We start from the raw sequence: 14,772 nt of genomic DNA, 5'->3' as shown, positions 1-14,772 counted from the left end.
ATGCAAGTTTAAATAATGCATTCAAAAAAAAAAGCTATGACTGATTTAGCTCAATTTAACACTGTGCATACTTTAATAAAGCAATTTGATCGGTTTAATGCAATATCAATTAATTCAATGCATTTTGAATCAAAGCAAAGAAAGATTATCTCAATGTCATAGAATGTGAGTATAGGTAATACAGACTAAAAAATGATGTATGGATTTCTTTAATTTGATCTAGTCCCGATAAATTCAATTGAGACTCGAACAAAACTATGAATGATTATGCGGGGACACTGAATTAAAGTCGGTTTGAAGCGACACATAACTTGATTAATTTGAAACACAGTCTAATAATTCATTGTTAGTTGAAACAATAAAACAAAATAAACAAATGTAACAAAAAGGTATTAAATTAAATAAAGACCAATCAATTTATCACTGTTGTAGTAATTGGGCAGTTTTAAGTAAAGTATCAAAGCTTAACGCACAACAAGTCTGATTAATATAAATATATATTATTATGCTTATCAATTCAAGTAGGGCGAGCTATGCGCTATACGTTTGGTGATGCTTAAAGCATTATTATCCATTTAGACTGTTTTTTTCGCTTCATTTGACTGTAAAATTTGACTTCTTCGCGTGAGCTAACATTTTGATATAGGTTTTTATCAGTGTTTTATGTTATCAGCGTGAAATAACTGGAAGTTTCAATATCGACATGAAAGTTATTCCTTTTAATCAATATGTCTTTCTCCAGTAGTCACAGTACGGTCGTTGCGTTTTTGGGGAACTTGAAATACTTACTTTGGGAATATGTTAAATACTTAGGGTAGTGCGAATCTTCTTATCTATTCAATGAACGTATCTTAATTAACATATATCTAAATTATCAGTTTCGGCCTGGAATGTCAATACTTTTATACATAGCTTTATTTCGGTTTGCATTTAGTAAACGCGGATTTTATTGAATTAATTACATTGATACACTGCGTTTTTACACACTGCTTTAAATTAATAATGCTTGCATTATATGTTTCTAACCTTGCTTACTTGTGGCGTTAAATGTCCATATACTTCTCTGCGTTTATCTCAGATCACATAAAAAAATCTGTTTAGTACTACAAAACAAAACAAAGAAAACTTTTGTATGGTGTTCGGCTCGCGCCAGCGCCTTCTCCATGTGAACGCAAAGCGCAAATATACGACAGTACTATGGCGAAGCGCGACAGTAAGATGACGAAGCGCAACAGTACAAAGGTGATAACACGACAGTACGATGGTGATGCGCAACAGTACAATGGTGGCAGTCCGCCGTACTGTCATGCTGCGCCATCGTACTGTTGCGCTAGAGCATCGCAGAGTTGTGCTTCGCCATCGCACTGTCGCGCAACACCATCGTACTGTCGCGCGCTTCGCCATCGTACTGTCGCGCTTCGCCATCGTAGTGTCACTATCGTACTGTTGCGCTTCGCCATCGTATTTCGCGCTTCATTATCTTTTCTCTGTTAACGTATGGTCCGACTTTAATTAAACTCTGAAATGTATAGTATTGTCATTTCTGTTCAATGATCAAATATTTGCAACGCTTTTCGGCAAGGGTATTATTGAAATGAATATCATTCGGCAGTTGTTATTCAAATGAATATCGCTCGGGTGTTGTTCAAATGAAAACCCTCCGGCAGAGTTTCACTTTAATGAATATCATCTGGCATGATGAAATAAAAAATATCATACCTAAATATTGTTTGAAATGTACTATTTAAAAATTGTCTCCTTGGTCTATGGTTATTTAATGTTGTTTACATGAGGGATAATAAGAATGAATATCAACCGGTAGGGTGTTGTTTAAACGAATATCACCCGACCAAGTGCTTTTATGAACAGAATATCAAAGGTTCAAAGTTAACCTCTCTGTAGAAAAATAAATAATAATGTATTTACATGTAATTAATTGTTTTGTGAGAAAATGTTTTTTAATCAGCTCTTAAATTTGAAGCCATGAAACGTTAAAAGTAAACATTGTCAGTTTGAAATAACATTAAGTCTAGAATACAGTTGTTTGTGTCCGCTTACCCGACCGACCCTAGATTTTTACCATTTACTCTTAAGTTTTAATCTAAGAAACATATTGGAAAAAATTGTATGCTTGACAGGAAGGCGACAGTACGATGGAGAAACGGGAAGGTGCGATGACGAAGCGCGACAGTACGATGGTAACACTACGATGGTGAAGCTCGACAGTGGAATGACGAAGCGTGACATAACGACGGTGAAGCACGACAGTATGATGGCAAAGCACGACAGTACGACGGACTGTCGCCATTGTACTGTTGCGTTTCGTCATCGTACTATCGTGATATCAACATCGTACTACCGCGCTTCGCCATCGTATCGTCGCACCTTGGCGCTTGGCGTTCACAGGGGAGGCGCTGGCCCTAACGGAACACCGTACCTTTGATATATCTATGTCTTTGAGCATTGCCTATATACCTGCTCATCTATGTACAGGGATAATGTTTAAAATAATTATTATTGCTGATAATATATTAATATTATTAATTAAGGATAAAAGGTACATGTGTTTATGATCAAATAAATGAAAGTACGCTAACATCAATATCCATACGAGTATCACTAGGCGCAAGCATTGTAGTTTCAGAAAGCGTCATATAAAAAAAAATACACGAATAGACACGCAAAAGTAAAAATGGATGTAATGATGATAAAGATGAACTTCTTTTGTACCTTCCTTCGAACTTTTCCTACTTACAATACAAGCTATATACCAATACAAATTCCTATAAATCATTTTGTGCCGAAAGCGGAGCATTCCAGAGGTCACAACGCTTGCTGTGTTACGACTGTTTACATACCTCACGTCGTCATTTGAGAAACTCGCACTCCCACCCCCTACAAGTTACCCAAAGAAAACCTCTATTTAGCAGCTCAGCGACATTTGGTATAGTGTAGCCTGACTTTACCTTGTTGAAATGATTTAAATGTGTATAATGTTGTTTAAGTAAATGCTTTGTTAGGTTTGACATATTTCAAGATATGTACAAGAGGAAAATACAATATCAAACAAAAAAGACCAGATTGTGTTTGAAATGAGCAATGTACAAAGTAGTTTTATGTGCAAAAGGGACATGTATTATATTCAAATTCTAAGTAATAAGTACAAATAAAATGATATGAAATCCTTTAATTCAGGAAGTATTAAGATATAATACTTTAAATTCACTTCAAGTGAATCTTTGTGTATTGAAGCTACAGTAAGTGTAAGAAATTATTGACACGACCATGGTGAGAAACCAAACCATCTTTTGATTTAATCTTAAGTGAATGAAATTCATAAGATGCTCTTGAAGCATAGAATAAAACAAAACAAAAATAATAGGAGACATGGTTTGATCATGCCTGTTTATGAACCTTATGTATGAACACGTTTTATTTGTAGTATGATTTTTCACGAAACTGAGAAATACTTATGTGCTGTCTTATAAAGATCGTGCTAAACGTTTTTGTGTCTTTACTATGTTCAGAAAAGAGGACTTGTACGTCCTGTTTCGGTAATTGAAGAGAACAATGTGTCTTTTCCCATTAAGCTTTATAGCTAAACCATTATTTACACAGGATAGGGAATCTATTTAGTCGTAACATGAGTATATTCATTACAGGTATATCTAAGAAGAAAGGAAATTAAAGAAATTGTCTAAAGGGTAAATGGCTTACGGTCTGCATTAGTGAGCGGATCTTTTGCTATCTTGTTGTTCCCCTTTGCTCGTTGTTTATCTTGTCGTTATTCTATCGCACATCAGCTTCCTCTATTTTGTTATATGCGTTGTCACACGTATTCATCATATTCTTTTGCGCTTGAGTTAATGGTTATATTTTGTGAGATTTAATTTGTTACAGACAGCGGTACTTTTCCAGGATGAGTTTTCCTCATCTTACCATAACAAAAATTTGAGTACGCTGTTGCTTTCGCTTGTCTGGTTTGTACTATTCCGATCGGCTTTCGTCCAATGAATAATATCATCAAGTTGTCATATATATGATTGTTGGTTTCAATTCTTCCAATTAAGATATCGGAAAACGGATTGTATGGATGATCGTAATAAAATTTCTTCCCCCATTCCTTACGTCTGCATGGTACTGAAATATCCATCTGAAAAATACCTATGTTGAGATATAGATTATGTGTTTTACAAGACGAAACGAATTTCACAATTTAAAGAATTGTAAACGCTTCACGGATTATAGCAACAACAAACACGATATTATAAAGTAATGACTTTTGTGCATGTTTCTACCGTATATGAGGAATGTCACTGAAGCTACGAAACCCTCTGATTCAATTAATTTTCAATATATAAATGTTTTGTGTGAAAGCTGAATTCACATACAAGTTGAAATGGTGTCCAATAATTTCTTAAACACAGAACTTTTCTATGGTCTTTAGTTCTTTCAACTCCCAATCACGGATGATATGAAATAATTTGTATTAAGCTATACTCAACAGTCATGGGAAAACAATATTGTAAATGTGGATCCGAAATCCAAAATGAATCTTTTTACAACGAACCAATGCTCCAATTCAGAATACCATGCATATATTTCAGTTCTACTCCTTTGCAAGTTGCTCAGATATTTTCTTCTGTACATTTTGTTCAGTTTTGTGACGCGCGCAACTGCCAATGAAAGTATTTTATTTATTTATGTTTAGTGCACAATGTGTAAACGCAAATGACAGATTATGCAAGAACTGAACAAGCCAAAATGAGAACTAAAGGGACTGAAATGTTCATCAAAAGTGAAACCTCATGTATGTCATCAGGTATGGCCAAATATTCTGTCCTTTTATCTGATGACTAAATTCACATAGGAGCGAAGGAGTTGAACATCAATATTATAAACATGTACGATTATGATGCTTCCTTCTTCAATTGGTGCATGTATAAATTGGGAATTGATATTCTAACCACAAAATCAAGTACTCTGTACAAATCAACCACTATGGATTTATAATTTGAAATGGTCTTCACTGTTGTAAATGTTCGTTAGACTGGCTCTTTTATTCCCCAAGACGTGTTAATTTTAGAAAGGCACTTTTACTATAATTATAATTGTTTGATCAATTAACTTGAAGAAATATGATGCAAAGCCTTCAGCTTTATGACTTTTTTCAAATGTAATGTTATTTCACTTGTAATATAAGTATATATGAATATTTTTGGAAGTATGCCGTTATATATAAAACACATATAGAGTCTGTAAATTAGACACAGGAGCTCTTAACTCTAGTTGTGGTGCTGATATTATGGTAGGAATTTAGTTTACTATTATTTAGCTTACGCATAAGATACTGTTCATTTTGGTATAACAATATATTGTTTTGAATATTTTGATAATTTGACATACAGATTCCTGGAGTAATACTATTCTATCGGTCAACATAATTAATCTTTTTGAAGAAGATTCTGCTACCGGCGAAGGTTCTGTTACCGCTATGTTAGGACCTGATAAAAGTGTCGTAATTGCTTCGACATTTGGAAGTATTTCTATTCTCCTGAATGTTGAACTAAGATTTTGTCATAAATTTATCATCCCTCAATAATTTGTGTTTACGTAACTTCTCTACAATAATAATGCTTAAAGACAATCAGGAAACGAGTGCAATGGAGGATTTTTATTGTTGTATATACTGGTGAGCTATCAGTTGTATTTCTGAACTAGATTTACACATAACTCATAGCCTATCAATCAACTACTTTGCAACATCTACATTTTCTGCGGCTTCATCTGGATAAGTTTGAGTGTCTGTTGTTCGTAAGTATGCCATTTAATTTCGGTTGAAGGTTCTATTTTAGAGCGATAACACATTTCAAGATGCAGAAATATACATTCTTTCATATTCAAACTTATCATTTCGCTTAATACATGCTTTAAACAACCTTTAGCCTGCTGGCGGCAAATGCTTCTGCTTTTGCAGGCAGTACAGACCAAGATTGCTATTCAGGCAGAAAATTTCGTTGAATAACAACTGGTACTGCCAAAGTATTTTCCGACTCGCTCTCTGTACAATTGAGCTATCTTCATCCTTCATGCTGTTGTCATTTGCTTGTTTATCACTGATACTCTTAGATGAATGCCGTACAGCAGCTTTCTCTGTTGTGTTATATGGGTTATCGTAGGTAGTCATCACATTACGTTTCGCTGTAAACACATGGCCATATGTTTTGTCAGAGTTTAACCTGTTATAGACATTGGTACCTTTTGCGGAAGAATTTTCTTGATCAGACCTAGTTGTGTCATATGCTGAAACTTTAGATTCCTTTTCGCGTTTCTCCAGCACAAAGTAATTGTGTATGTAATTGCTATTACTTGTTTCGTTTGCAGCATTCTGTTCGGACTCTTTATGACGAACTATTTCGTCAATGCTATCGTATGCATGATTGTCGGTTTCAAGTCGTCCAGAAGGTTCAAATGTCTGACTATAAGAATGATCATGACCCGAGCTCTTCCTCACGTTCTTACGTCTGCATAGTGCTATAGCTGTCCCCCTGAAAACATACACAGTTGAAACAGGATATCTAAAACTCGCTCATCTCAGAATTCCGGCTATTTTGAAAACATTTTCAAGTCCCGTTCTAAAATTTATGTGCACAAAATAAATTTTTGTGCCGATTTTCGCTTATCTGGAAATTAAGCGCTTGATCCCTTAAAATTCGAGATGCTGAGTTTCAACTGCATTATTTGAAGGTAAATTACCTTCAAGTTTTTATATAATAAAGATACTTTTTTAATACATTTATTGTATTCTGTCATTTCTCACAAATGATAATCTAGCTTGATGAAACATATTTTTATAACTAATTTCACGAAATGTGTTTTAAACGTTCATTGCACGGATTCGTCAGAAATTAATTATTTTGCCACTGAAGTAAATGTTTTAATCATAGAAAATTGAATTACTATAGAATTATGGAAATCAAACACATGATATCATTCAAACGTTCACAAACATATAGTGACAATGGAATCCTTGCATTTATAAGTATATGTTATGTAATATATAAAAATATCTATCTTTGAACTTTAAAGCTTATTTTGAATTGCACGTTTTGCAAACACCTTGCTCAACAATGCTTTTTTGACAGGAGAACATGTTTACCTCCGCCTGTGAAAAACAAAGAAAATCACAACTGCAGCAGTCACCAAAACCGCAGCAGAAGAAACACCTACAGGCACAATGATATCTGAAACTAACCGAACATCCAGATTACAAAAAAAGAAGAAAAATATTTTGAAAGAATGTCAGAGACACATATTTATTATATACTTATATAAATTCTGTAAAAATCGGCTTGTATTTCACAGTTTAATATGTATAAATAACAGACAGACAAACATTCCGTATTGTACCTTTTAAATTTCGTATTGTACCTTCCGTATTGTATGCGGCCGGACTATTTTCATTAATATGCATGACCCGACACATTTCTATAAATAGCGCACATAAAAACTTCACTAAGTTCCATTTAATATCGATAAACATTGAAGATTTCGTGCAAGAACAAAACAAGAATCAAAATGGCAAAGGTATATATAATAAAAGGGTCATTATAACAGTAGCTAGATCTGGGACTTTGTATTCGGCTCTCGTGGATTTTGCAAGGTCGGATCCGATCTGGCAAAATCCACTCGAGCCGAATACTGCATCCCAGATCAAGCTACTGTTATAATAACCCTATTGTATTGACGAAAGACTTTGCTAAGGTTTAATTTATTGCTTAAATTTCCAGTTACATTAAGCATGGAGAAATTATTTTATGTCGAAACGACATTATCACTACACGGCTTTCAAACTGGATTATTGTCTACTTATCTTTCTTTTTGTCCAATTGATGTATATATGACTTCGATCTAAAAGTTATCGTAATATTTTTCATACTAGGTATATTTAAATAGCAGAATCTCAAAATGATTCGAGTGTTCAGAACCGTTCAGTTGTTTAATTTGATACGATATGTTATATATAAATGCTTATAGTTTCTCATCTGTTTGCTTTTAAGTGCAAACACGGCAAATATGCTGATACATTGTTTTCCTAACTATATACTGGTAAAATATAACTAAAATAAACGACACATACATGAAGATTTACTTTGATTTTCTTGGGATTTGTCTTGATCTTCGTCACTGTCACAGACAACTCTTTTACGCTCAAAATTGTTTATGGCAAAGTCAAGTACTATGTACTCATTTTGCTTCCGTACAAATCCATAACGCATTCTGACATCACCTGAAACATTTTGTCGCAATCAATATCTATATAACAAGATTTGTGAATATACTGTAAAAATAATGCTTAAACTTTCTATGCAGGAAAAGGGCTTGAAAGAATTTAAATGAAAGTAGAACTACAAAGTGTGTTGTTTTGTATTCTGTCTATTCTTTTTATGCATACATTTTTGCCGTCACCGGCAAATTCAGTTTATATCTGACAAGCATCGATCTCTGATTTCTTAGCGCAACAAACATATATTGGTATATTCGATAAGTACATTGCAAGTAAAACAACCGTGGAATGCTGTACATTTAAGAAAGGCATTAAATGCAGTCAACGCAAAGTTACAACAGCAAAACCTCTTTACAAACGTGTTTTTAGGTTTCTAACAAAATTTAATAAAATGCCTGTTTAGCCAAAGCGTATAGTTGAATGTTAATCCATATCCCAATCGTTTTCATGATGATTACGAAATTCATTGAGATATTTAAAAGTATAAGAAGTTCAAACTGCTACCATCTGAGTATATATTCTTTGAAATTCCGTCCGATAAAAAGTTATTTTACACCAAATGAAAGTTACGAGAAACATTTTTTTTCTCTGTTCGCTTGTCTTCAGAAGGATACCTCAAATTCACACATACCTAACGCTTTTAGTTTAATGCTTTGCTTTTCAGAACTGATAACAGCACTTCTGAGTACATTGGTCCACATTTGAGTCATGGATACAAGACCAAATTCAGCATCACTGTAGTTTCGGAAACGAATCGGAAAGCCTCCATGAGAAAAACATTTGTTTGCATTCCTAATCCAGGTTCTATTCTCTCCGTTTGAAGATGTTTGCATATATTTCTCGTCTGCAAGGCAATAAACAACAATGTATCTTCATTTGCACATTTTTAACAGACCAATCTTGAAAAAATTCAAAATAAGGTGTTTTAAGCGGTGAATTTATTTGCGATGTGTGAAAAGTGGTATATCAAACGGCAACGTTGAATTCAAGTTGGCACTTGTCAATGGTATCCTTAATTTACCAACATATATGTACATTACAAATATACCAATAAAATGAAATAAAAATCTTAACATGCTTGTTATTGTGGATCTAATTTTTTCAACTTACAAAAACCACACACAACGAGAAGATTTGTTGAACAGTTTTCCCATATAAATTGCTGTTTGACCGGTTCAAGTTCTAGACAGGACATTTCTGTTTCACTGTTATCGGTATGGTTTGTCACTGAATAGAAACAATTACATGATATTGTAGCCTATTTAGTCCAACGTCATTTATATTTTCTTAATCAAAATTCTATCAAAACCAAAGATGTTCATGACTGCGTGAACAATTCTATTATTTGCGGTGCTGGAAGATAGATATTCACTGACAGAGGATTTGAAAAGTAGGTTTTCTCCTTCTATACTCACTGAGTGTCCAAGAGATGGATAACCGCAAAATATTGAACTGTATAAACAAAGAAAATTGTGGCGTAATAATAATGATAAATGTTTAGATCTGCACCCGAAACTTTCTGCTATATCTCTACCTTATACAATGTACATATTTGCGCTACGAAAAATATAATATTCTACCAAAGTTTGATCACTTTTACCTGTCGATTCTATCAACATACATGCATACCAAATTATTTTTGTCCTTTGTTTCTGTATGGCAAGCAATAATGAACTGTTTTAAAAACAGTAAATTGAACTAATAATTATTGCATTTTGGCCAAGTGCTGATAAGAAACAAACCAGTAACATGTCACAATAAATAATGACTTAAGAAAGAGTGCTTTATTCTGAAGGATTTTATGAAGTACAAATTTAGTTTAAGGCATACCTTTAGGATTCAAATTATATACCGGTATATAACGAGTTCCATTTTCTGTTAGTCCTCCACATGTAACTCCTGGTTGATGATCACAATCTGCGGTGCACTCCGTATAGTTTGATCGCAGACTGTTCAAAGTACGACCTTCTTTTAAGCACAAACACTAAATAAAAAACCAAATTGAGAGGTCATAAAATTTTAATTCATTTCTATGCCTATACATGAAAGTAGTGCGAACAAATAACATGAAATAGGTTCTAATACAGAAGTTATAACATATTCGTTACTTACAACGGAACCGGAGTGTCGTAAAATTACTAATATTGTTTCAGTTTTATAAGGTGATCATTTTTGAAGTACAATATTATAGTTAGAGTAAAGTATCTCCTCATAAAAGTAGGGCATACATGTGTTCTAGAAAGCTTATATTATTTTTCTCTTTCATATTGTTGTATGCTCCTATATATTGTAAATATGCAAACATATTTCATGTTATATAATATAATTTTGAATTCACGAATATAACGTACTTAATCACTTGACTATAAAAATCCTAGAAGGTAGAATTAGAGACAATTATTACGATGAACTAGTTGTGAAAGATAAAAATATGTATTGATCATATAATAATTTATTGCTTAATTTTGGTATTTGTCTGGAAATAAACTATAAAAATGATTGAAAACATATTAGACAGTAAAACGTTTATTTGTATAAACTTCTTTCATCCTTATTATAAATTAATACGTAAAGTTATTGTTCGTAAAGATAAAAGAACTCAATTTGGCAAGGACTATATTCAAATATGTTCATTCTAACAGAAAAACAAGCCCATCACATGGAGAAGCAAATGTTTACGTTATGATGCATTAATGAAGCCATTTGACAAATTACAATTTCGATCAGTGTAAATTAGTATGATGTTTTAAAAATACAGCTACAGAATAAGTGTTATCGCAGTGCACTGAGCGCAACTGAAAGGCTGAATCTGTCGAATCCATGGTAAAACTATCCGAGGATGGCAAATATTGTTGTTAATTATTCTCAGTTTAAAAACGTTAATGCATAAGAACTATATGTTGGGACTTCTGTTCTAATCTGCTGGCATGGAAACAGATGACATTTAAGCTTAATAAAGCTTGGACGATGTTCATGCAAAACGTGATCTGGCTTTAACATACTATCTTACTATTGTCTTTCACATCTAACAAGATTAGTAAAGAAAGTAAACACGAAAAAGGTTTTGATTATTTAAACAGTCCGAAAGAAAAACAACCCGTTCTTTTCTTTTGAAATAAAAACGTGGAAAACCACAGGTCGCGCAACACGACATAAATAAAAATGCTGCAGACTAAGTTTGATCGAGCCTGTTCGTAGACGGTGGTGCAATATAGGATACCGCCCATGCCCTCTAGCCCCGGGTTTAGCAGAACTCGACTTTTACAAATGTGATAAATACCAGAATAAAAATTAGAGACAACCACTGATGTATTCATATGGCGGTGGACATGGAACCTTCAATGATACACAGAGTGCAATTCACTGAAAAGCGGCGTATAGTTTTCAGCTGAAATATTAAACTCTGCTTAGATTTGTTTTCACAGACAACAAGGCTAACAAATAAGGTTTCCATGAGCTAAATGAGTTATGCAAAATGTCGCTGTTTAGTATCTGTATCACGCAGATTTGACGCAATCTACACAGAGCAGAACTCTCTGTTGAACTCAATGTTCATTCGCATTTTATGGGAATGACCCAAATTATAATTAGCTTTGTATCTAAAAATGTGCACCCGTTCTTACACAGAGTACCGATGCACTCCTACAGTCGCATAATAACACTATTGAACTCATTCATATATCTCGGAATTTATCTAAACCATATAAAACTTTCCTACAAGTGCCGCGAAAGACTTAAGAGTTAACATTATCAAAAGAAAAAACAAAAACAAAAAAAAAAAAACGAAAAAAAAAACGGGTTAACAACCCACTTAGTTTGAGGCTGACATCAACTTTGCACATTACTGTGTATATGTCTATGTATTGGTACCTACTGAAAACATATGCGGTAAATCTGAATACCATGACTATATTGAGTCGTACCTCATTTTCAGAAATTCCGATGAATGATCCAAAACCATGCATCGAAGCATTGTCCAGGACTACCAATTCTGCTTGTCTGGGACAGGATCATACCGGAACTATGAACAGTGACATTCTTTAGACATCCTGAACAAAAATAAACACTTTAATTTACATATCTAAACTGTGTCTAACCATTAAACAACGACATCTTCAAACAATTAAAAAAATTTGAGTCATTCAAAATTGAGAAAAAATGTGAAGAAATTGAAATCCTTTTTGTTAAAATTACTTTAAGGTATTTCTATATTCCATTCATAAAAGAAAATTATACTATCAGTGAAGTATGAATTGGCCATATTTTTTTTTGGAGTGGGAGGGGAGTGGAGTGGTAACTTTACACTAACACTATTATAGATCATTTGGCGACTTTCCAGCTTTTGATTGTGTGCTATCGGGAATACAACAACAAAAATCACAACAAAATAAACATAAACAACAACAACAACAAAAATGAAAAAAATACGATATTATACAACTGTAATTATTCCTTATTCAGCAATTTTAAGTCTTAGATTTGGAACTGCTATATTTTCCAAGTTTAAATCATATTGATATTCCACTTTCAGAAGTCAAAGTTTCAGACTTCAAACTTTGAAATGGGAAGAGACTCGTGAGAGTGTTCAAAGAACACGTTATGGTTTCGCTACAATAAATGTAAATAGATTAACCTATATACTTGACATTACTATGAGAAACTATTGTAGAGCATTTACTGTTAAAATTATTTGGTCCAAATAATTTAATTTATTCACCTATATAATCAAAAGCAGTAAGAGTTTGAACATATCCCACCCAGGCTCCGTCCCTGTCTATAGAAGTCTCATTAATATCAACTGTGATTCCAGCAGATGTATACAGTATTGGAGGTACGGCAACTGAGCAAATGCTGTCCTTTTCTGTCCAAGATGAAACAGTTAAAGACACATAGTAACTTCCAAATGTTGTTGAAACTAAAGAGGGAATAAAATCTAGTATAGTTTGTTAGCTACTGGAAATGAATGTATAATATTTAGCCTTTATCACAAAAAAAAATACTGAATAAATACACAACCTGTTCATACTTAAACAGTGCATTGATCGGGCTTAGTATCTGCAGTGGGTTGCAGATAGATATAGGTGGGAGAAAATCAAAAAAGATTAGCATTTAAAAGGACGGGGGCTGTCACAACCAGTCAAGAAAGAGCTACGGCGCTCTAGAAGATTGGATGTTAGCAGAGACCGGCTTTGATAAGACTAAAATGACCGTAAACCGAGTAAATTAAAATCTTGCTGTTGCATTTTGTTTCTCGTGCATAGAATATAAACCCAATATATATGAGTATGGCTTTTGTTTCCGCAGCCAATTTTAAATAACGTAGTGTCAATGACAGCTACACAAAAGTGAAAGAAAATAGCTCATAAAATTATTAAATAACATGAGTATTATTTTTGTGAATGAAAGAAATGTAAAAAAAACTTTTTTAAGGTAACAAATATGCACTAAAATTTTTTATTAACTATAAAATTGTGTTTGTATGTATTTTTCCTCGTTCAAATATAGTTCTGTGCCGATGGTATCTTATTTAGTAATCTCGCCATTTCAAATATCTGTTTATAATGCTAAAATGCTTGTAATTAACAATAATAAATCTCCACAATATATTTATATAAAAAGAGAAAATCAACCTTAATTTCGATTTTTTAAAATTTCTTCTACCACTAATCAATCTTTTAACGCCCCTATAAATATGACAAAATCAATGACATGATCACGCTAAACATGATGATCTGTATAAACTATAACACGTAACTCGTCACCTCAACAAAAGAAGTGGATAACTGCATTGACTTAAAGAAGGACTTATCCACTTTTTCCGCTATAGTGATGGCATAACTGTAGCTTTTTCATCATGATCAAACAGAGTGAATGACTTTTTTTTCGGTTGCATTATCCTTAAGTATGTCATGTAAAGCCGTTTCATGAAATGCTACAAACTTACCTTTGAAAGCTATTATAAGAAAAAAAATATGATGTAAATACATCCAAGAACGTTCCTCTTATAACAATTTAACACCTAACTTAAAGTTTAAAAATAAGAGAAACTATATTATCTTCCTGGATCTGTGTACCAAAATGGTTATCTACAGCTACACAAGGATGTAAATGTAAACGAATTTCAAAAGAATGACGTGACATTATTACTTAAGTGTAACTTGATATTGAGTGGATAAAACGTTTTGACAAACAGAAACTCGGCTGATTTTACGGCTTCATTGATTTCCAAAATATAGGAAGTTACGTGTTCTCGTTTGTTACCCTCATGCCAAAGGCGGAGGGATATTGTTTCGGCGTTGTACGTCCAGATGTCCGTACGTGCATGTTTGCGTACGTGCGTTCGTTCCTTCCGTCCGTGCGTCCGTCTATACGTCTAAAATTGAGAAAATGATTATAATTCACAATGTATTTCAGCTAGAATCACCAAACCTCACAAGATTATTTAGCAAATGACCTTTGCACACACACATAGTATTATTCACCAT

The 14,772-nt window shown here is 33.4% G+C and overlaps 1 protein-coding gene across 1 annotated transcript; it reads right to left on the bottom strand.

Annotated features, from left to right (window-relative positions):
• Positions 1-5,670: 5,670 nt before the first annotated feature.
• On the bottom strand, positions 5,671-13,198 carry LOC128554849 (uncharacterized). The gene is made up of 8 exons (XM_053536164.1): positions 13,005-13,198; positions 12,211-12,336; positions 10,118-10,271; positions 9,398-9,514; positions 8,919-9,131; positions 8,141-8,290; positions 7,160-7,250; positions 5,671-6,548 (listed from the first exon to the last, which is right to left on the bottom strand). The coding sequence occupies exons 2-8, from the start codon at positions 12,250-12,252 to the stop codon at positions 5,942-5,944; spliced, it is 1,374 nt and encodes a 457-aa protein (XP_053392139.1). The 5' UTR covers positions 12,253-12,336; positions 13,005-13,198; the 3' UTR covers positions 5,671-5,941.
• Positions 13,199-14,772: the final 1,574 nt, after the last annotated feature.

Source organism: Mercenaria mercenaria, unplaced genomic scaffold (genome assembly GCF_021730395.1).
Source record: "Mercenaria mercenaria strain notata unplaced genomic scaffold, MADL_Memer_1 contig_802, whole genome shotgun sequence".
In the NCBI taxonomy this organism is placed as follows: Eukaryota; Metazoa; Mollusca; class Bivalvia; order Venerida; family Veneridae; genus Mercenaria; species Mercenaria mercenaria.
Note: the sequence above shows the minus strand (reverse complement) of the source record. Positions and strands in the feature narration are given on the sequence as shown.

Excerpts from the sequence above, each read along its gene's own strand:
- LOC128554849 (XM_053536164.1), bottom strand. The coding sequence starts at position 12,252 with ATGCATGGTTTTGGATCATTCATCGGAATTTCTGAAAATGAG. Across the intron at positions 9,515-10,117 it reads ATATAATTTGAATCCTAAAG|TGACAAACCATACCGATAAC; the intron begins GTATGCCTTAAA and ends GTTTCTATTCAG. Across the intron at positions 7,251-8,140 it reads AAATCAAAGTAAATCTTCAT|TTTCAGATATCATTGTGCCT; the intron begins GTATGTGTCGTT and ends ATGTTCGGTTAG.